This window comes from Euprymna scolopes, chromosome 45 (assembly GCF_053919585.1).
Source record: "Euprymna scolopes isolate OS-2025 chromosome 45, ASM5391958v1, whole genome shotgun sequence".
Classification (NCBI taxonomy): Eukaryota; Metazoa; Mollusca; class Cephalopoda; order Sepiida; family Sepiolidae; genus Euprymna; species Euprymna scolopes.
In genome coordinates this window covers 55,716,564-55,738,999 of record NC_136526.1, presented here as the reverse complement: position 1 = coordinate 55,738,999, position 22,436 = coordinate 55,716,564, and the positions used below count along the sequence as shown (strand labels likewise).

Sequence of the window (22,436 nt, the reverse complement as noted above, 5' to 3'; positions counted from 1 at the left end):
AGTTTGGAGAGATGGAGAAGCATTCTCAAACTACACCCATAAGTTCTAGATTATAGGTGTGTTCTTTTTGCTTACACAAAGTTGGTTTTCGTAAAATAATCGTGACCGCTTCGAGAATTTTCAAATGTATTCTCGAGCAGGCTCTGTGTAAAATGGAGAATGCTCCATCCGTGTAACCTCCAGCGCAGACTTGACACTTTAATAAGTGTTCACCAATGGCCAAACTATGAGTATGCAAACGCCCGGATGTTGGCCATTGTTTGTGCGTACGTATTGAAGGGGGACATGTTGAGAAATTCTCACCTCCAATCGCTGAATAGTATGTCCCACATAGTCAGCCTGACACTGACAATGAAATTTGTATACTACCATATTATATTCTGTGGTGGCAATACTATCTTTTTGAAAGGAGGGGAAAGCACTTCTAGTCCCAAACACTGCTCGAACCTTCGTTGCAAAATAGCAACGAGAAACGGCTGTATTAATTCTATGTGAAAACTCTTGGCTTTTAGTATATATATATATATATATATATATATATATATATATATATATATATATATCGCGTTTACAAAAAAAAAATTAAACTCTTCACTTAATTGTCAAACCAAACGTTAAAAATACATGGTTAAATAAATATAGTTTATTTAGTCCTATCCAGGTTTCCGTAGTTAATTTAAAGCTATTATTTTCTTTTTTTCAATTTCGCCACACAAATCTAAAGAGCAATATAAAAAGATGGAATTATTTGAAATTCAGGTACTTATAATATTTTTTACATATTCTTATAGCAAATAATCTTAAATCTTATTTAGAAAAAAAAAATTAATTGGTTAAAAAAAATCTTTTAAAAACTGTTTAAATGTTTTATCGATCAAGACAAAAATGGCGGTGTGGTGTGGTTTTGGAAAATTGTAAATTTAAAATTCGCAATATATATATATATATATATATATATATATATATATATATATATATATATATATATATTCCTTTATTTTAATTTTTGTTGTAGTTGTTTGTCATTTTTTTTATTTTTTCTCTTTTTAACTATTACGCTTTTTAAAAAGAAAAGGCTGTTATTTAAGATTCAACCAAACTAGTAAAGGAAAAAAAAAAATACAGAAATTCTTTTATGATGTATGTATACGTCACGGAACGAAAATGCAAAATGCCATATTCCCAAAATCACGAAAATTTAACAAATAGTTTTATTTTTAACTAAGAACGCCAAATTTTTTAGTAAGAAAAGGGGACCCTGAAAAAAAAAAGGAGGGGCAGATAAGTCAACAATAATTCAAACGTGTAATGCTACCGATTTCACATTAATCTCTTTAAATCGTTTAAAAATGATTGTCTTAGTTAAAATACAAAACTACTTGATAAATTTACGTAACTTCATTTGACATTTCTGTTCCGTGTACGTATTTTTCTCCATTTTTTTTTTAATTTTTATTTATATTTGTATTATTATTATTATTATTATTATTATTATTATAATAATAATGATGATGATGATGCATTCTAAATACGGACCCCAAAAAAAATGTCAATTTGCTTATTTATTTTAAACTAAAACAGGAAGTCCGGTTTGGTAATCGGAACATTTTCGCATTGAGGCTAGGTTTTCACCTGACACCGGTATGGTCGCATTTAGGGTCGCCTATACTTCTGAATCGCCAAATTAAAATGAAGTTTCTTTTTAATTCTTAACTTGATCGCCGCTGTTGACGAAATTATTTTCTTTAATTTTCTGCGGATCTGCTTTTCAGGGTCACCATTTTGAATTTTAACTGCGGACTCATTTAACACCTTACAACATTAAATTTGCAATTTTTCAAACAAAGAAAAAAGATTGGTTAAAAGTAGGTATACTTGAATTATTTTACATTTTTTCTTATTCTTATTATTTATTTTTTTTTTTTTTTAACTTTCCAACGATATCCCATTTTATTCTCTCGTCGAAATTGAAACAATTTTTGGAGAGAAAATACCGGTAAATTGCTTTTTAGGTCAAAAGTTATATTAGAATTTTCAGGTATTTTACAGTATAGACAACAAAACGGTAAAGTGGTAAAAAAACAAATACATAACAAATAAATGTTATCAAAGGCAAAATAAGTTACTCTTTTACCTACCGCGATAAGTGCTTTGCTTTGGGGTGATGAAAAAATAGGCGACCCAATATCCGCAGCAAACACTACAAATAATAAAAAAAATAAGCACTTTTTTTTAACATAGGCATCACCACTTAACAAGGGCCAGAGGCCACTCGAGGATAAGGGTTAAAGAGTGTACAGTAGTCAATTGAACAATATAGTAATCGTTAGTAATGGAAATTCCGTAAATTTGTTAACTTAAGTGGAACGGCTCATCAAGAACTTGTTTACGTTGAACTTGAAGACAACCATATTGTAGTCAGCTGGAAAGCAGGAAAAGGGAAGACAGTTCCACAGGCGTGCAGTTCTAAGAAAGAAGCTTTATTCATGGAATCTACGTTTAGGTTTAGGCACGGATAAAGAGTAGGGGGAATTATTGATAATGTTTTCAGCTCGACGAGTGTTTCCTGTGAAAGTTTGGCGAGGGGGGACCATAGATTGAAGCTCAGTCGAGCACTTGCCATGAAAATAATGATAAAGCAAAGACAAACTCGCAACATCTCTTCTGTGAGAAAGAAGTTGCAGAGAAGAGAAAAGGACATCTCCTATGAGACATACCTTGCTCTTATATAGATAGAGAATTGTGTCAGCAGCGAGATATCTACTGGATCGATGGAAGGATCCCACCATTTTTCCAACGGCCTTAGCAACGCATTTGATTTATGTGTTCCATTTCAGATCAGAAGTAAAGGTCAAGCCCAAAAGCTTGTCAAAACATGAGACCTCCCCAAGACAAGAGCCATTCATTTCAATTGATGCCAAATGGGGATCAGAGCGTTGATGATGTAAAGATAAAAGCTTGGTTTTAGATGCATTAAAAGTAACCAGCCACTTTTTTTCCCATTGTACCACTTGCTCAAGATCAGAGGAGAGAGAATTGGAGAGAACGTGGTCATTTACGGTCTTAGATGCGCTACCATAGATGGTAGTGTCATCAGCATAAATGTCTATGAATGATGTAAGGATGTGATTTGGAAGATAATTAATGAATGTAGACGAGGGAGAGAGTTGGGCCCAGGATGGACCCCTGAGGGACTATGCACCTATTTACTTGCCTCTGCCACGAGAGCACAGTTAGACATATGGTCAGATTTTATTGTGGGGAAATCCAGCTCCCCAAAGAGGGGTACTCTGGACAGGAACAAAAATAAAAATTGTCTCCGTCATGAAGGATCAGTCAGAAAAGATGGAATGCCACATCTGAACAGATACTAAACTGTGATCTTAGCCTAAATGCCAATTGTATCATGCAAAAATAATAACTTTATTGACGTTTCTGAAATATTTAGATGAGGATTGGTTATTTGTAATATTATTTATTGGACTACTGTTCTCATCTTGAGTGTGATTTTCACAACGTTTCGGTCGATATAAGCTCCAACCTTCTTCAGGTGTATCCTGTCAAACTCGGGAATTCGGCCAGAATTTTGAGCGGAACCCTTTATTTACTTCACGGGGGGTAGCATGCTCTTTTTCCATCGGCCATGACTACCAAAATAAGTTAAAACACACAAAGAACTTTTCCAAGTGGGTAGTATAGTTTATCTAGTTTATCTTTCCTTTGGTAGCATTTATTTGTTATATATATAGATGGTGCCTTAAATAAGTTTCCAGACATTTTTGTACTGCCATTTAAAATTGTCGGAGACTCTTAAAAATTCAGTATGTTATTGCTATACATCTTATTAAATGACTGACCAATTATGTGAGGACATTTAAGAACTATATGCAATAACATGCTGCTTTACACTTTTAAAAATTCCACAGAAACATATGGAATGCTTCAGACTGCTTTTGGACCATCTAGCATGAATCGAACATTAGTTTTTGGGTGGCTTAAGAGATTCAAGGAATGCAGAGAGTCTGTGGGGGATGATTAGAGATGTGGAAGGAGTAAGGAACTCAAAAAACCAAAGTTGATTAGCCAAATAAAGAATTCCATGGATACGGACAGTCATGTGTCGATAGGGACAAAAATTGCCCAGTTTGATTTCAGTATGGGAACTGTACGCACAATTTTTCATGAATAACTGAAGATGCAGAAGATTTGTGCAAAGTTTGTCTCTAGGGTGCTCAGACAACTTCACTTGTCACAGACTATTTGACCAAGAAGAGCATCAAGACAGTTCCTCCATGACTCGTGCTTCGTCCCTTGCAAGGGACCCCCTTTTCACATAAGAGTCAATCCTCGGTCACGGACCAAATGTGATCCCTCGGCGATCCCCTCACAAGGAATCTCCATGTGGCAGAACCTGTCAATCGATTTGGTCGAAATCAATTTCACCTTCGGATTGATAGGCCGCTGCTTCGTCGATCTGTCATGCTGGAAGCGAATCAATCTCATGCACACAAAAGGAAAACAGACTCAATTATCTATTCTACTGGTTAATTCAAGATAGATGTACAAAATATATACTTTTATATAATTGTCCTATTTTGACAGACTCCACTGAGCCCCCAAAAATAACAATAGATTGATTTCTCTCTCTCGATATGGCGGTGGAAGGATGAGGGAAGAGATTGGTAGTAACAACCCTTCGATTGTATTTGGTTCTCTCAAAATCTCAGCTTGATCTGCCGATTTCGGCGCGGGGACTCGTTTATGTAGTCAGGTGATGGGGTGACTGGAGCCACTTCCTGGACCAATCGCAACTAGCTACATCACCTCAGGGAAGGTCCCATCTTCCCCTGATTGCTCCTGTGAATTGCAGGCTCTGTTCTCATGATCGAAAGGTCAAACTCATAACCTCAGTTTCCGTTACCTCTTCTCAAAGTGACATGAAGCTGTCGATTTCATAAAACAATGGAATTAATAATCCAATCTTTCTCTCAGCAGGGTTGATTGGCGTCGCCCGGGCACACAACAACAGTTAAAGAATAAAACAATAATATCTGCCCGGCATTTCCCAGTGTTTCGGGAGTTTCACGTCACCCTCACTTTAGTTCAGATCTTGCTCGTTATGACTTTTGGTTATTCCCTAAGCTGAAGGAAAACGTTAGAGGCTGTCGTTATGAGACAATTGAGGAGATGAGAGAGGCTGTGACAAGGGTCATTGAGACAATAACACAAAACAACTTATATGGGACTTTTCAGAAGGTATTGGAATGGTACAATAAGTGCATTGCAGCCGGAGGAGATTACTTCGAAGGGTCTTGAGTTTCATGTGTGTACTATCAATAAAAATGCCCATACGGAAAAAATTTGGAAACTTATTGGAGGCACCTCGTCTATATATTTTATCACTGTTTCATTTTCTTGTCTATATATTTTATCACTGTTTCATTTTCTTGTCTATATATTTTATCACTGTTTCATTTTCTTGTCTATATATTTTATCACTGTTTCATTTTCTTGTCTGCAAAATACCCAAATTATCTAAACATGAATAAGTAACGAATTAACTGAATTTTTGAGTTGAGGATTGGTTATTTGTATCATTATTCATCGGACTACTGTTCTCATCTTGAGTGTGATTTTCACAACGTTTCGGTCGATGTAACCTCCGACCTTCTTCAGGTATATCTTGTCAAACTCGGGAATTTGGACAGAATTTTTATGGAACAAGAGCCCGCTACCTCCATGAAGTAAATAAAAGGTTCCACTCGAAATTCTGTCCAAATTCCAAAGTTCAACAAGATACACCTGAAGAAGGTCGGAGGTTACATCGACCGAAACGTAGTGAAAATCACACTCAAGATGAGAGCAGTAGTCCGATGAATAATAATACATGAATACTTAAAACTGATTTTAATCTTAAAAGAATTAATTTTGGCGCTTATTCAGAATTACATCTGTTTAAACAAACAAGAATGCAGAAAAATCTTGTTGGTGAACATACTCGTCACGAAACAAGGACAGCATGTTCCAAAAATCACTTAAATTAATCAAGTACTTTTTTTAACTGCGAAAATAAAGTTTAGTGATTTGAAATATTTTATTTAATTTGAATCACGGTAGCCAAATTGAAATGTGGTCCGAAACCCTGCTTCACTTTTTCATAAAATTTGATTTTTTTTTAGTTAAAAGCTGATAAAAAAACAATACTTGCAAAACACAAAAAACACATCCAGATAGGTAGAAGACTTAATCTCTTGCCTTTGGTAATGTTTATTTGTTATATATTTTATTTTATGACTACTTTTGTTTTGTTGTCTATACATATAGATAATATAACTTGAATATTTGCTATTTGTAAATATTGTAAGTGTTGAAAATTTAGTAAAAATTGAGCAGTTGTGAATTTTAGGTTAGTAGGACGTTTTTTTTATTTTTCATTTATGAAGAATTCCGCTCTGATCAAGGGGAGACAATTCAAAGATCTGTTAAAGTTTTACGTAACTTATTGATAAAACAAAAACGATCTCTTAATATGTTCAATGCTTAGCAACTATCGTTCAAGACTTTTCGCAAACTTCTGTCATGTAGCACTGTATTAATTCCTAAAAGATAGATTCTTTTCAATAAAGTCAGGGTTGATTCTGTTTTCAAGTTGTTCCTGAATTACCTTGTGTAACTTTTGGATTCGTAAATATCCTAAAAATTTTACTTGCCACCATTCTAATTTTGATTCTGATCCATTGTGTTATGATGAAGCAAGGTGCAAATGGACTCCAAATCCAGGCCGACAAAAACATAACCCGGGAATTGTGATGACCTGGTCCTATGACGCAAATTGTTTTATGGGTCAGGCCGTTTTATGGAGCAAGGTGCGAATGAACTCCTGTCCAGGCTGACAAAAATGTAACCCGGGAATTATGATGACCTGGAGATGACGTAATTCGGTCGGGAGTCAGACAAAAAACAAATGCCAGGCTGGTCAAAATATGGATCAATGACGTCAATTGGTTTATGGGTTATCAGGTTGAAAGTCCATAAAAGTGAGATGGTAAACAAAAACAAGGCAGAGAGACGGGGAGACGGAGAATGAGACACAGATGACGAGGAACTACCTATCACGGTCACAACTACACCTCTTTCACCACCTTCACCGCCGTATTGTGTATATATGAATGTTAAATAAACCGTTTGTTTATAACAAAGTGTCTCCTTATTGATAAATGAACAGCGGTCATTCAAATCACTAGACAATTTACAACAAACATATATATATAAATGTCAAACACACTATCTCAGTCTATCTATCGAGATATTCAAAAATCTCCTTCTAGTGAATTACAGGCTGGTGCTCCTATAGAAGTGTGTACCCTATCTCTATATATATCACTAAGACTCTCCCTAAACGAACAACAACAATACAGAATATACATCATCTTAATACCACCAGTATATAACAATCGAAGTAAAGTCTATCACTGGGCCAATAACCTCTTGAATGCAAACAATTCCTAAACATAATAATTAAAAATACAAACGATTGATAACAGAGCTAATTATTAAAATATTTTTTTTTATGTAATGAGCCAACTTCTTTAATGAAGATCTTTGAATGAATGTTATATATAGAAATCATGTTGGCATCAAATGTGAATAAAAGTTCGTTTTCAATATTAAAATCAATTTGTGAAACAATCTATTTCAGTAATAATTATTAATCAAATTGTGAATAAACAAACAGGAATAGATGTGTGAATTAAAAAAGAAAACATTTTAAAATGTATAACTTTTTTAAAGGGAACCTTTTAATTAAGTCGCTCCTAGAAAAGCACATTCTGAAATGAATAAAAGTGGTCATTATATGAAAATGCATTAAAATTAAATAAGAGCAAAATTTTACAAAATTATACTTTCATAATTAATCAAAATAATCATTAAGATTTATAAATTTTAAGAACTTCTTAAATTATCACCCCTTTGAATTCTTCAAAAATAAAAACACAAACATCGTTCTCCAAACTGCAATTCTACAAGTGCAAAAACAGTAAACATAAAGTAATAGGTGCTTCTGCAGTTTATGGATCATGCTGAAATAATGGTATTATATATATTAGAAACCCATTCTTAACATAGGAAGTGGAGCATTGTTATCTCTTCTGTACTTTCACTTAAAAATTTAAAAATAGCCGTAAAAATGACATTTAATTTAATAATCTATTTTTAAAAAAAGTATGGACAATAAACTGCAGAAGTAATTTTGCAAATGTGTATTATTTGAATTCATCAGACGATTGTTTTCTTCTTGAGCGTCATTTTCACGTTTCAGTCAATGTGACCTTCATTTTGGTTGATTTAATTTTTATTTAAACAGTTCTGTTTTAAATTCTATCAAAATTCACGAGTTCAACAAGATACACCTGAAGAAGGTTGCAGGTTATATCGACTGAAATGTTGTGAAAATGGCACTCAAGATGAGAACAGTAGTTTGAAGAATCCAAATAATATGAATAACTAATTCACATCTGAAAAATTCAGAAAAAGAATATTAGATAATTATGGAGTAAAGATAAATTAATTATTTTCAGGTAGTTATTGAGTGAAATTTGATGGCTAAATCTCCACCACCCCCCTGCTTAAGTAATATTTAAAAATGAATATTTTAAAATATATATATATATTGATTTTTTTTTCTAAGTGTAGTGTATTTAGCAGCAGGAGCCATATGACACATGCAAATAAGCTTGCTGGAGTGGATGTCACAGCAGAGGAAGAGAAGGAAAAGAAAAGTGGAGGGAAAAAGACACGATGTGGTAAGGATCGAAAAGGCTTGTGATATCATCAGATGAACATGTGGCCATGTAGTGGCGTGAGAAACTGTTAAAACATGTGTACAACAGAGCACAGTTTTTTCTGTCTAAAAATTAATTTTTTGCACATCCCACAAAAATATCACCTTTATCAAAACACATTTGCTGATTAATAGAGCTAGGACACAACATATTCTTTTCATTTTTTTGACTCTTCAGTGTGTATCTGTTGATATCTTATGCTTTTTATATACAGTGATGTGGTTCTTGGTTGATTTACTGTGTCTAACTGTGTCGGATATGTACTTGAGAGTCAAAACAATGAAAAGAGTATGCTGTTATCATAGCCCTACTAATTAAATATATTTCTCATTCTGTGAAATTTACACAGGTCCTACAAGTAAGTATATAATAAATGTATAAAGTGTTTCAGGTAACTTTTGTTACATATGCGGTAAAAGGTTTGGTGGGTTTGTATTACTGTACACATAGATTCGAAAAAGTTGTCAAAAAACAAATATATAACAAATAAATATTATCAAAGGCAAGATAAGTTACTTTTCTACCTAACTGGATATATTTTTTGTGTTTTTATTCAATGTAACATGTTTATTCAGCTCGAAAAACATGCAGTGTTTACCGATGTATTGGAAAATTTAAAATGGCGCCCGACTCTCTCTTTAACACGGTAAGTTTGGGAAAAGGTTTTATAAATAATAAACTAGACAAAATACTATTAAAAAACCACCGAATATATGTCAACTTATGTCATGGTAACATATATTGAGCGAATTTCTAACAGTATTTTGTTTAGTTTATTATTTATAACACCTTTTCCCAAACTTACCGTGTTCGGGCGCCATTTTGAATTTTCCTATACCTCGGTAAACACTGTATGTTTTTCGAGCTGAATAAACATGTTACATTGAATAATAACACAAAAAATATATCCAGTTTGGTAGAAAAGTAACTTATCTTGCCTTTGATAACATTTATTTGTTATATATTTGTTTTTTGGCTTTTTCGAATCTATGTGTATAGTAATACAAACCCGGTTTGATAAGGCAATTTATAACGTAGGGGTATGAACGGAAACTTTATGGTAAACGCAAATGTCATTTACCTTTGTAACACGTTGCCAAAAGGCGTATAAGGGAATGTACGGGAAAACAAAAACCCAAGTATTTTTCTCTTAATCGCATATGTGACGCAGCAAAAAAATAAAACAATTGGATAGAGATACAAGGACGAACACAATAAAAACGCGATGAAATAACGATGTAACAGACACTTTTCCAAATGATACAAAAGAAGATTTATTTAAGATAAAAAAATGGAAGATTTTATTGAAAGAAAAAGAAATGTATTCAAAGTTATGGAATCTGAAGTAAATCTACACATATTGAAATGAGCGAAAGTCTTGGGGGGATAATCAAAGTTTTTGCACTTACAGGTCGCTTTTGTTTTCCCTTTTTTTTGTTTCTTTTGCTAGTGTGTTTCACAATTCATCAACGACGCAGTTAATCTAAGATATTTTCTTCGGTGGGGAAAAAGTTTGAATAGCAAATTCACGTGTTCTCTTTTCTTGCTCGGACTTTATATATCTGTCTCTTTCGTGAGGGATAAAGGTTCACATCGTTCGCGTCAGTACATCCGCATCTTCACATGACGGGGAAAAAGTCATTGTCTCTTTCGTGAGAAAGTAAACCAATCGCATTCTCTCATATGACGGAGAGGAGGGTTGCGTCATCCATGTGTTGTGTATCCGTATCTTCTTTTCACATGAGGGGAAGAAGTCGGCCCTCCCTCCTCCCATGAGTAGAGAGACCTCTTAACAGGTCGGCGACCCAAACCGAAAAGAGCGATTTCCACCAGTGTCAAGTTAGAAAGGGAAAGGGGAAGCGATACCACTTCCGGTCCCCCCTCTTCCTCTGCTTCACAATCCGATTTAAAAATAGACTTGACGAAATCTCAAGCCGGTTAAGTCTCTGCAAGTTTTAAAGGGGAGGGTACCTTAGCAGACTCTCACTCAGGTCAAAACAACTACTGTATTAGCCTATCTTGTGGGAATCATGTTTTGTTTTACCTCGGCGACAAAATATAAAACAAAAAAAACGATATATCTCGTCAGTCTAAAATTAAATATTTAAATTTTGATTTAAATACATAATCCAATTTAAAGAATAGGTCACACTTTATATAATATGGAAATGGCGCTTACCCTATGCAGGTTTAACCAGCTTCTTTCAAAGGAGGAAGTTCTATGAGAATATGAAATTTGCAAGTGGTCCCCAGTCGCATGTATTTGAGGAGATGACGTCATTAGGTTTTTGCAACTCTTGCGGGAAGTTATTGACATCCTTCTATATACAGTGCTTAAAATTCTAAAATTGGTTGCCCATCAGACTCAGCATTGCTTAACTTTGGTGATCTAATCAGAACTGGTGTGTCAACATGACTATGCCGTATTTCCATCAAATTTGTTTTTGTTTTTTCACTTTCTTTTGTTTTTATAGGATATCCTAGAGATAATTTCTGGAAAATGAAGGATGTGCAGAGTTTTTGAAAGTGGACTACATTTATTTATTTATTTATTTATTTACTCATGGTCACCCCTTACAAAGCATTTTGCCACTTGGGACCATGTCTAGGAAAGATTAACAAGATGTTTGTTTATGTTATATTTAAATTTCTGCATATCAGTACAGCCAGGGAAGCAGGCAACAGGAAGGGGATTCCAAAGTCTAACTGTTCAAGGGAATAAACTATTAAAATAGAAAGCTTTCTGGCATTTAGGGACATCAACAGAGAAGGGGTGAGATCTTATTGCTAAGTGCATTTGTTCTGGATATGTACATCGAGGGGTACAAGTGAAATGAGTTCATCAGAACATATTTCATTAAAATATTTGTGAAACAGGATCAATGATGCAACATTGCAGAGATGGGACAGGGGCTGGAGCTTAGTTGATAAAGTGGGACCGATTAGATTGACAACTCTTTTTTTTGGGGACTTTATCTAAGAGGGAGAGGCAAGTGGTTATATGCACCAGCCCAGATGTGGCAACAATACGCCATGCATGGGCGAATGGTGACCTTGTAAAGGTACAGGATACTCTCAGTCGCGAGTAGTCTTCTAGCTCGATAGAGGGAACCCACTTTCTTTGCAGCAGCCTTTGCAATGTCCTCTATGTATTTGTTCCAATTCATATTGCCTGCAAATGTTAGACCGAGGAGTTTGAAGGTAGAATTCTTATGTAGGGTGCTATTTGTCATGAATATAGGGGGTTGAAGAGGTGTCTTGTAATTGTTAATGGAGAGCAGCTTAGTTTAGAGGCAAAAATTGTTTTTCATGAGGATATTGACATTTAGTAGAAGTATTTTAAGTGGATTTCATTTCCCATTAAGTTCCTTGTGAGTTAAATTAAGACACTGACGCTATTTCTAATTATTATTTGTTCACAAATACAACTTTCCTTTTCAAATTCTCAAATTCAAAATATTGTAAATATATGTGCATTTTTTATGATTATTGTTATTAACTAAAATATATTGTTTCATTTACAGGATCACGATTTGAATATCTATGTATGCCATATAAAGAGTAAATGTTAGCCGGAGGAAGGGGACCCTTTGATTTTTGAGAACATCAACTAAAGTTAAAAGAAACTAAAAGAGAGAAAAAAAGAAGCTGGAGGAGTTTTGATCTTAAGTTTACTTAGAATGAAAAGGAAACAGCTATGAGACAAAGATGACATAAGAAATATTTTAAACAGGCAGTTTAAACACTGCTTATTTTTTATATAATTATATTAGAGATAAAATAGTTATCAATGGACATGAGTTTTGCCATATCTACGCCTCATCAGTGTGGCTGACTAATATATGTACATCTATTTCTCTCTCTTCCTCTCAACAGTACCCTTTCACATCAAAAGTCAATTGAAAAGAATTTTGCTCTAATTATATTCTTGGAGACTTCTTCCATCAAAAATGACTCAAAATAAAACCTATCCATATTTTGGATGAGACAATTACATTTGTGACAAATTCTATTTTTTAATTGTTTTTAATAGTGTAATATTCACTTTGAATATCATTTGAAATGAACGGTGTACAGAGTTTTTGAAAGTGGACTACATTTAGAAACAAAAACTTTTTTTAATAATGTTTACTTAAGATGAAAAGGAAACAGCTAAACACTTGTCTAGCTGAAACCACTATCAATAATACTCCCTCACTCTTTATCTGTACCTAAACCTAAACGTAGATTCCATGAACAAAGCTTCTTTCTTAGAAGTGCACACCTCGGACTGTCTTCCGTTTTCCTGCTTTCCAGCTGACTACAATCTGATGGTCTTCAAGTCCAATGTAAACAAGTTCTTGATGAGCCGTTCCACTTAAGTTAACAAATTCATGGAATTCCCATTACTAACAATTACTATATTGTCTAATTGACTATTGTCCACTCTTAACCCTTATCCTCGAGTGGTCTTTGGGCCTTGATAAATGGTGATGCCTATGCATTACTTTCTCTCCCTATCATTTTAGATCAAAAGTTGATTGAAAGAATTCCTCTAATTTTGTTGCTGTGGACTTCTCCAGCCATCACGCCAAAAATACCCTTGATAGCTCTAGCAAAGCAACAAGTATTCAACTACCATCCACATTTGAATTACACTACAAACTCCTGCAGTGAGTTCAATCTCGGCTACGGCCATGCTGGCATGGCATAGCAGACTTCTCCCACCAAAAATGAATCTCATAATAGAAAACTGCATATTTTGGCTGAGATAATTACAAAGACGTGCTCACATTTGTGACAAATTCTATTTTTTAATAGTGTAATATTCACTTCGAATATCATTTGAATTAAATCCTGCAAATGGGAAAACAATCTGGAGAGAAACGTTTTTCTTGTGAAGTGTGCAGTTCAACACTGATGACCAAGGAAGGTTTGAAAAGACACATGAAACTGCACACAGCCGGGAGCAAACGTCATTCTTGCAACGTGTGTGGCTCATCATTTCCGATGGCATACAGGTTAGAACGGCACATACGTAGCCACACCGGCGAAAGACCTTATCGTTGCGACGTCTGTCATGATTCATTTTCAACGAAAGGCAATCTAAAAATTCATACACGAACACATACAGGAGAGAAACCGTATTCTTGTCAAGTTTGTGGAAATTATTTTTCAACGAAAAGTAATTTAAACTTGCACAGACGAACGCACAATGGTGAAAAGCCGTTTTTCTGTGAGGTGTGTGGTAAATCATATACACGGAAAATTAACTTGAAAATACACCAGATGATGCATTCGGGGGAAAAGATGTTTGTTTGCAAGGTGTGCAGTTTGTCGTTTTCAGCAAGAACAGAATTAAAAATCCATTTACAGACTCACACAGTAGAGAAAACTTACTCCTGTGAACTTTGTGGATTGTTGTATACTTCACGAAACGGTCTCCGGCTGCATATGTATGTACACACTGGGGAGAAACCTCATAGTTGTAAAGTATGTGGTTGTTCTTTTGTCTCAAAATCTGACCTGAAAGTGCACATGCGTGTACACACTGGCGAAAAACCTTTTTCTTGTGAAGTATGTGGTTCAGCATTTACTGTCAGATGTTCACTGAAAGTCCACATGCGAACACACACTGGAGAAAAACCATATTCTTGTGAGGTTTGTGACTCTTCATTTGCGGTGAAATCTGCCTTAAAAATACATGCTCAAACACACAGTGGAGAAAAACCTTATTCCTGTGACATATGTAAAGCTTCGTTTTCAAACATAAATAACTTAAAACGACATACACCAAAGCATCATGCACAGAAACGCTTTGCCTGCGAAATGTGTGATTCATCGTTCACAGTTAAATACTACTTAAAAACACATATGCGAACACACACTGGAGAAAAACCTTATGCTTGCAAAGTGTGCAGTTCGGCATTTTCTACTGCATCAGGTTTGAATATTCACATGCGTAAACATACAGGAGAAAACTGAACTATCCCAAGAATATATTGATAGGGATGGTTCCCTGGACTGGCTCAAAAGAGGATCCCTCCATTACGACCAAGAGAGGTTAATATTGGCTGCACAAGACCAGGGCCTCATGACAAACGCCTTCAAAAAGATGTGTGGTCTAAGCAACAATAATAAATGCAGGTTCTGTAGCACTGAGGTTGAGAGTGTGGGCCACCTGATTTCTGGTTGCAAAGTCCTACTTGGAGACGGTTATTATACAGATCGCCATAATGGAGTTTGCAAATACCTTCACTGGAAGATATGTAAGAAACTCAACATTCAGTGTAGTAAAAACTCCTGGGAACATATACCCGAACGAACAGTTGGGAATGACAACTACACTATTCACTATGACTACATAATCCCTACTGCTACATATCTTGAAAACGCAGCTGTTAAACCAGATATAGTGATTTGGGACAGAGCAATCAAAAAAGTGACCATAATAGAGGTCAGTGTACCCAATGATACAGGGCTTAACAGAGCTGAGAGGGAAAAGATAACAGAGTATCAAGGACTTATGTATGATATGAAACGAAATTGGAAATTAAAAGACGTTTCAATTATACCAGTCATCATAGGAGCAACTGGGCTTATGAAAAAGAACTTTAAAAAGTACATAGCAAGCATACCCGGTGAACCAAGTGCAAGTGAAATACAAACGATTGCACTGAAAGGGACGGCTGGAATCCTGAAAAGATCTCTTGGTTGGACTCACTAAAATAGGGGTAAATGTCAGACATCTGGTTGGATGTCCCATCCCCTAGAAGAAAAAGTTTAAGAAAAATGAAAAAAAAGAGAAAACTTGAATGCCTACTAGGCACTATCCTCAAGTGTCTAAGGTTACAGAGTTTTGTCAGAACAACCTGGCATGAAGATACTTTTCCCGAGAAGTAAACCTTGACCAAATATTGAAAATCACATAGTATTGGCTGCCCAAATTAGATCTCCTCACCATGTCTAACTTATGAGTGATGTTATCTCAAGTATTGCATAGAGATGTCGGAGATATTGTTCTCATAACCTCTGTTATAAACGTAAAAATTTATGTATGTTGTTTTGCCACAGATATGATATTGACATATAAACTGAGTCATGATGTATCAGAGTTATATAAATTCATATTTACGTAAATGTATCATTTTCTTATAAGAAGAAGAATATATATTTCATACCTTTTCTTTCTTAAAGTGTTCTTCTATCTTCATTGCTGAGCTCCATGATGAAATATGAAATGACCAACACCATAACCGATTGAGACCTCAGTTCTTCCTTTTGTGAAACCACAGAACAACACTTTATTTTTAAAATATAAATTTATTTCAGCTGTCTCAAATGATCTTCACAAGAATCTGCACTTCGTGTCTACATGCTTATTTTTTACAGCCTCACTTCCTGGCTTGAAGTACGTCTGTTCACATCTGTGACTAAAATGAAACTCTCCAACTGACTAAACTTCCCGACCTTTTGACCTTAGTTCCATTACATCATCATTCAAAAATCACACATTTCACTAACGTGTGAATCTTCCACGTCTGCCTGCCCAAGGTTATTTTGTTTATTTAACCTAGCTAATTTATGTAAACATCCTCAGCTAAAACCCATTGCTACACTTTATTCTATAAACAATAAATAACTTCCAATATAAACTATTTTAAGAGTATCACTAGATAGATAGATCAAGATGGATAGATACAGAGATATATCGATAATACATATAGATAAATGGATAAATCGACAGACAGATTAATAACTAACCAATTCTTTCTTGTAGCAGCACAAAGCTGGATACTCAACCAGACTAGATGAATTCTTGCCGTGGAATCCAAGAGACCAAACAAAAAGATATATATCAGGTCAGTGCAAAAGTTGTTGTGGATTTAAAATTTCACTTTAAAAATTAAAAACTATTTTCAAAAGTGTTTATTTATAACTTGGTTCCATCTGTCAACAAGCTTATAAATGCCTTGTAAAATTCTTTAGGTTTTGGTGGGAATTAATTGAATTTAACTAATGTTTTGGTGGGATATATGAATTTAACTTATGTTTTGGTGGGATATATGAATTTAACTTATGTTTTGGTGGGATATATGAATTTAACTTATGTTTTGGTGGGATATATGAATTTAACTTATGTTTTGGTGGGATATATGAATTTAACTTATGTTTTGGTGGGATATATGAATTTAACTTATGTTTTGGTGGGATATATGAATTTAACTTATGTTTTGGTGGGATATATGAATTTAACTTATGTTTTGGTGGGATATATGAATTTAACTTATGTTTTGGTGGGATATATGAATTTAACTTATGTTTTGGTGGGATATATGAATTTAACTTATGTTTTGGTGGGATATATGAATTTAACTTATGTTTTGGTGGGATATATGAATTTAACTTATGTATAGTATCCTTTTGTGATGTTGACCTAAAGTCATCGAAATGGTTTTGTAATCTTCAAAAGCAGTGATAGGGTCAGGGTTAATCTTCAAAATAAGTGATAAGCAGAAGGAGCAAGTCAGGAGTATATGCAGGATGGAGGCGAGGCAAGGTTTACAAACCAATTTCTAAAAGATATTTGATAAGTAGTGCTGTATGATGATGAGTATTATCATGATGGAAGATGACTCCTTTTCTGTTGACTAACGTTGTTTTGGGGACAACACGAGTGAGAATATTGCAGACAAATATGAATGATGTTTAATCATCTGAAACAAAAAGTTATAAATTAATTTTAGTTTAAGAATTAAACAATAAGTAAAGTTATAACAATGTGCAGAATATAAATTACAATCATTTTAAATACCCCTTCTACAAACCAGCAACATCTTTTGCACCAATCTGATATATATATATTATATATATATATTATATATATATATATATATATATATATATACTAGCAGAAGTACCCGTCGTTGACTGGGTTCGAAAACAGCCTACAGAAAATGAACTGTGATTGATGAAAGTATGATAGGTTATGAAAAGGAGGGGATTGTAAAGAGATAGGTTTTGATATTCAAAAATTTTACCCTCAGCAATATATGATGAAAGTAAAGATAATTTTCGCAAAAAATATTTTTTATACCAGCTTTGTTTCCATTCATAGCCAAAAGTGACCAACAAAATGATGTTTCCTTACAAAGAGAAAAAAAAAACATGTTTAAAATTAAAATATAATAAAAACATTTATTTTTATTTCAAGGGTGCCATTATATACATTTTGTGCTTCCGTAACTAAGTGACAGTAACGCCACCTATAGTCAAACGGAGGAAACAGGCTCTCTCTTTTTTCCAGATTACCAGTAAATCTTAATAGAAAATAAGAAAATTGTGAATTTAAAGAAAATTCGAAAAATGAACCTCAAAATTTGCTGAGTTGTAAACGAAGTAGGATCAGGGTTAGCCTAATGAAAAGAAAGAAGGTTACGGTTAAGTTAACGAAAAGAACGCAGGCTAAGATTATGGTTAATGGTAAAGAAATGAGGCGAGGCTTAGGTAACTGCAAAGTTAATAAAAAGGATTAATAAAATGGAGATTAAGTTAATGAAAAGAAAATTAGGGTTAGATTAATGAAAAGGAATTCATAATGAAAGAATTAAATTTTAAAGTTATATGGAAAAAAAATTCAAGAAAAGTATATCTATATATCTATAAAAGTGAACTTGTCTGTGCACATTTCCCTACGCAATAATTGTCAATTTTTAGGCTACAGACTCGAACTTTTATATACAGGGTACTGAGGTTTGGGAAAATCGATGTGATCGGTTTTCGGCCATAAATTTGGCTGTTAAGAGGTCAAAGTTCAACGATTTGACCTTTGAGAACTTTACCAAACATCTCCGACAATTTTGGGTCTAAACACTTAAAATTTTAGATATAGGTTCCTTGAACATGGATCTAATTTAATAACTTGATTTGAGTCCAAAACAATAAATTTTAAGGGATCATAATAGAGGTCAAAGTTAAAAATATTGAACACTTTTCTTTTTTTTTTGCTCAACATAACCTCCAAACACCCGGGAAATGCCGGGCTGAAATGTTAGTATAAAAATATAACAAACAGAAGGAATTATTTAAAGTCTTTGCCGGTTAATCTGATTGAAAAAATCATGGTCATCATCATCATCACAACGATGAAGATGTTTTTTCTGTCAGCATCTCATCTTCCTAGGGATGATGGATAATTCACACTGAGAGTTTGTTTAAAGTGAAGCTGATTCGTAAAAAGTTAACCTCACTCCCTCATCCCATCTGTCAATGCAGGATTAAGACAGCGAGAGGCCAAGTTGGGCGCAGGAGCTGTCAACTCCGATGACAAACATCTAAAAATTGGCCCAAAAGATTAATTCTTCGCCTTCAACTTGGTCGTTTTCTGCAATGGGTGATCGCTTTTTTCGTCGACATTTTCTGCAAGTCATCGTCTCCTTTGAATTGACTAACATCAACTCCAACGCTTGCGACTCCCGGTTTCATGATGGACACATGACCTAAGACGTTAGGATTTACTTTCACCTTCTTTTCCTTCTTCGCATTACGCGTTCGAGCTTACCTGCCTACTACAATTTTTGGTACTCTTGCATAATTTTACATGAATTCCTGTCAAGCATGGATTGGGCGAGACCGACAATCATCGATGTCAGCCGAGAGCGTTGTTCAAATGTTGAAACACTACCTCGGCTTTTTATTTTATTTATTTAATTTTTTTTTTTTCTATTATGTTTTTAGTAATTTTTAAGATGATATTAAGGGGGGGGGTGACTTTTTATTTTCTGATTAGTTACTTATTTATTCAGTACTAGCATTTCAGCCCGGCGTTGCCCGGGTGTTTGGATGTGTATGTATGTTGAGCAAAAAAAAAAAAAAAAAAAAAACATGGTAGTAGGAAGGCAGGCTCAAACCCATACCGCAAAGGAGGAAAAGAATGGAGTAAAACCTAACGTTTATACTGCCAAACCGGAAGCGACATTTTTTAAAATTAAGGCTAGACAATCGAAAGGAGAGGATAACTTTAAAAAATATCGGCGAAAAAAGTGCCCCCCCTGTAGAAAAGTGTCCAGTTGAAGGGGAAGATATTAATGTTTTTAGCCAATTTTTCGATATTTGTCGTATGAAAGGTAGAACGTTAAAACGATACTGATCTTGGTAAAATCCGTCGCCTCTATTGAAAGTTTAAGGCAGACATGCAAACATACATACATACATACATTTATATATTGGTAACTAAAAATTTTCGACCCAAACTGATGAAAAAGCTTGCCCTATCTCTGAATACCCTTTATGTAAAATTTCAAATATTTAGACCAGAAATTGCCTGAGTAATTTGGAAGCGACCACAGAGGTCAATTTTTTAAAAACTTTGACCCCTATTATGACCCCTTAAAATTTATTGTTTTGGGCTCAAATCTAGTTATTAAGTTAGATCCATGTCCAAGGAATCTATATCTAAAATTTCAAGTGCGTAGAACCAAAATTGTCGGAGGAGTTTGGTAGAGTTCTCAAAGGTCAAATCGTTGAACTTTAACCCCTTAATCGCCAAATTTCTGGCCAAAAACCGATCACATCAATTTTCCCAAATCTCAGTACCCTGTATATCAAATTTCGAGTCTGTAGACTAAATAGACAGAGTTATTGCGTAGGGAAATGTACACAGACACACACACAGACACGTTCACTTTTATATATATATATATAGAGAGAGAGACAGAGACAGAGAGAGAGATTATTTTTTATTTTATTTTTCTTTTGTAATTTAATTTCTGGGAGTTTGATTAGCCAATGAAAAAGCAAACATTTGAATTGGAAGAAAGCGACTAAACTCCTCCCCCCCCCCAAAAAAAAAAAAAAAATCTGCAAAACAATCTGGCAAACAAATATATTTTTAAAATCGCCAAACAGAAAAATGACAGGCAAGGAAATAAATCTATGCATGTTAGAAAAAGAAATGAAAATATCGATGCAGAAAATCTCATTGTCAGAAGAAATTGCTGTTTCAAAAAATGAGGTGCAACAATTGTAAACACAAATGTTTGCTTAAAGAAAGGTCGTGTGTAAAGGATGATTTCTCCTGGAGATGTACAAATGGACAGTGCACACAATGATTATCCTTATGCACGGGATCGTTTTTTGTGCAATTCAAGTTGGAGATTGCAACATGCAACAATAGTAAAAATCATTTATTTATGGGTGTTCGAAATCACAACCATCAAATATATTTCCTCTACCCCATCTCCTCCATCTTTGCCGTTGACTGAAGTAAAAGATTTTTAAGGAAATATCCTCATCTCAAGAAAGTTCTTCCGCCGGGAATTAACAACCGAAAAAAAAAACTCAATTGTTTTATTTAAAAAAAAAAAAAATCTCAATTATTTTATTAAAAAAAAGAAAAAAAAATCTCAATTGTTTTATTAAAAAAAAAAAAATCTCAATTGTTTTATTTAAAAAAAAATCTCAATTGTTTTATTAAAAAAAAATCTCAATTGTTTTATTTAAAAAAAAAATCTTAATTATTTTATTTAAAAAAAAAATCTCAATTGTTTTATTTAAAAAAAAAATCTCAATTGTTTTATTTAAAAAAAAATCTCAATTGTTTTATTTAAAAAAAAAAATCTCAATTGTTTTATTAAAAAAAGAAAAAAAATTAATTTCTGTGGACCCCTCCCCCCCCAAAAATAAACTTGACTGAACTTGAAACAAAAAAAAAAAAAGAAAAAAAAATACGGTTACAAAAAAGAAAAAAACGTACTTACACCTAACAATTATACAGTTAAAAAATCTTTTTTTGCAAAAAAAAAACAAAAAAAACTTTCTGTTGATAAATATTTTGCCAAAAAAAAAATAAAAATAAATAAAATAAAATAAAATACTAAAATAAAATAAATAAACATATTTTCATTTTTCATGGTAGGGTTTTTTTTTTTTGGTTTTTTTTATTGCTTGCATTTGTATTTTTTTTTTCCCCCGGTTCATTTTGTTTTTTATTAGTTTGCATTTTTTACGACGCGCTGACACCAATTATTGCTGGTCTCGCCCGATCCATGCTTAACGGGAATTCACAAGAATTCAGGTCAGATTATGCAAGAGTACCCAATTTTATTTTTTAACTCCTTTCTCCACCCAGGCTGCCTACTGTTGTTTTGATTTCCCTCCCCACACCCTTGCAATCACTACTTTTTAAACACTTCCCTCCACCCTTACTATACCACCTCTCCACACTCAGAAAACGCCGAGTACTCCTGCTAGTATCACATAAAAGAAACTAAATTCCTCTAATCATCGATCAAAATTTAATCACGTGAAACGATTTAAATTAAAATTAAATATGTGTATTCTCTAGTAATTGTCTGTATTTTTGAGATGAGGTGTTTTCATTGATTGAGATTGTCGGACTGACTTCCTCATCTTGTTTGTTAACGTCACAACGTTTCGGCCGTTTTGCCCTCCGGCCTTCATCAGGTGTTTTGTATTGAACTGGGGAACCGTTTGTTAAGAGTAACCCTTTATTATTATTACGGGGGTACCGTGTTCGGACTCCAGCTAGGCTCTGAGACATAGTTGCTGATTCTCTGTTTTGAATGTTACTTTTCACTGCCTTCGTTCAGGATT

At 34.1% G+C, this 22,436-nt stretch overlaps 1 protein-coding gene across 1 annotated transcript; it reads left to right on the top strand.

Annotated features, from left to right (window-relative positions):
• The first annotated feature begins 1,743 nt into the window (after positions 1-1,743).
• On the top strand, positions 1,744-17,660 carry LOC145269698 (uncharacterized). Its single transcript, XM_080125419.1, has 2 exons — positions 1,744-1,865; positions 12,368-17,660. The coding sequence occupies exon 2, from the start codon at positions 14,917-14,919 to the stop codon at positions 15,547-15,549; it is 633 nt and encodes a 210-aa protein (XP_079981545.1). The 5' UTR covers positions 1,744-1,865; positions 12,368-14,916; the 3' UTR covers positions 15,550-17,660.
• The last annotated feature ends 4,776 nt before the right edge of the window (positions 17,661-22,436 follow it).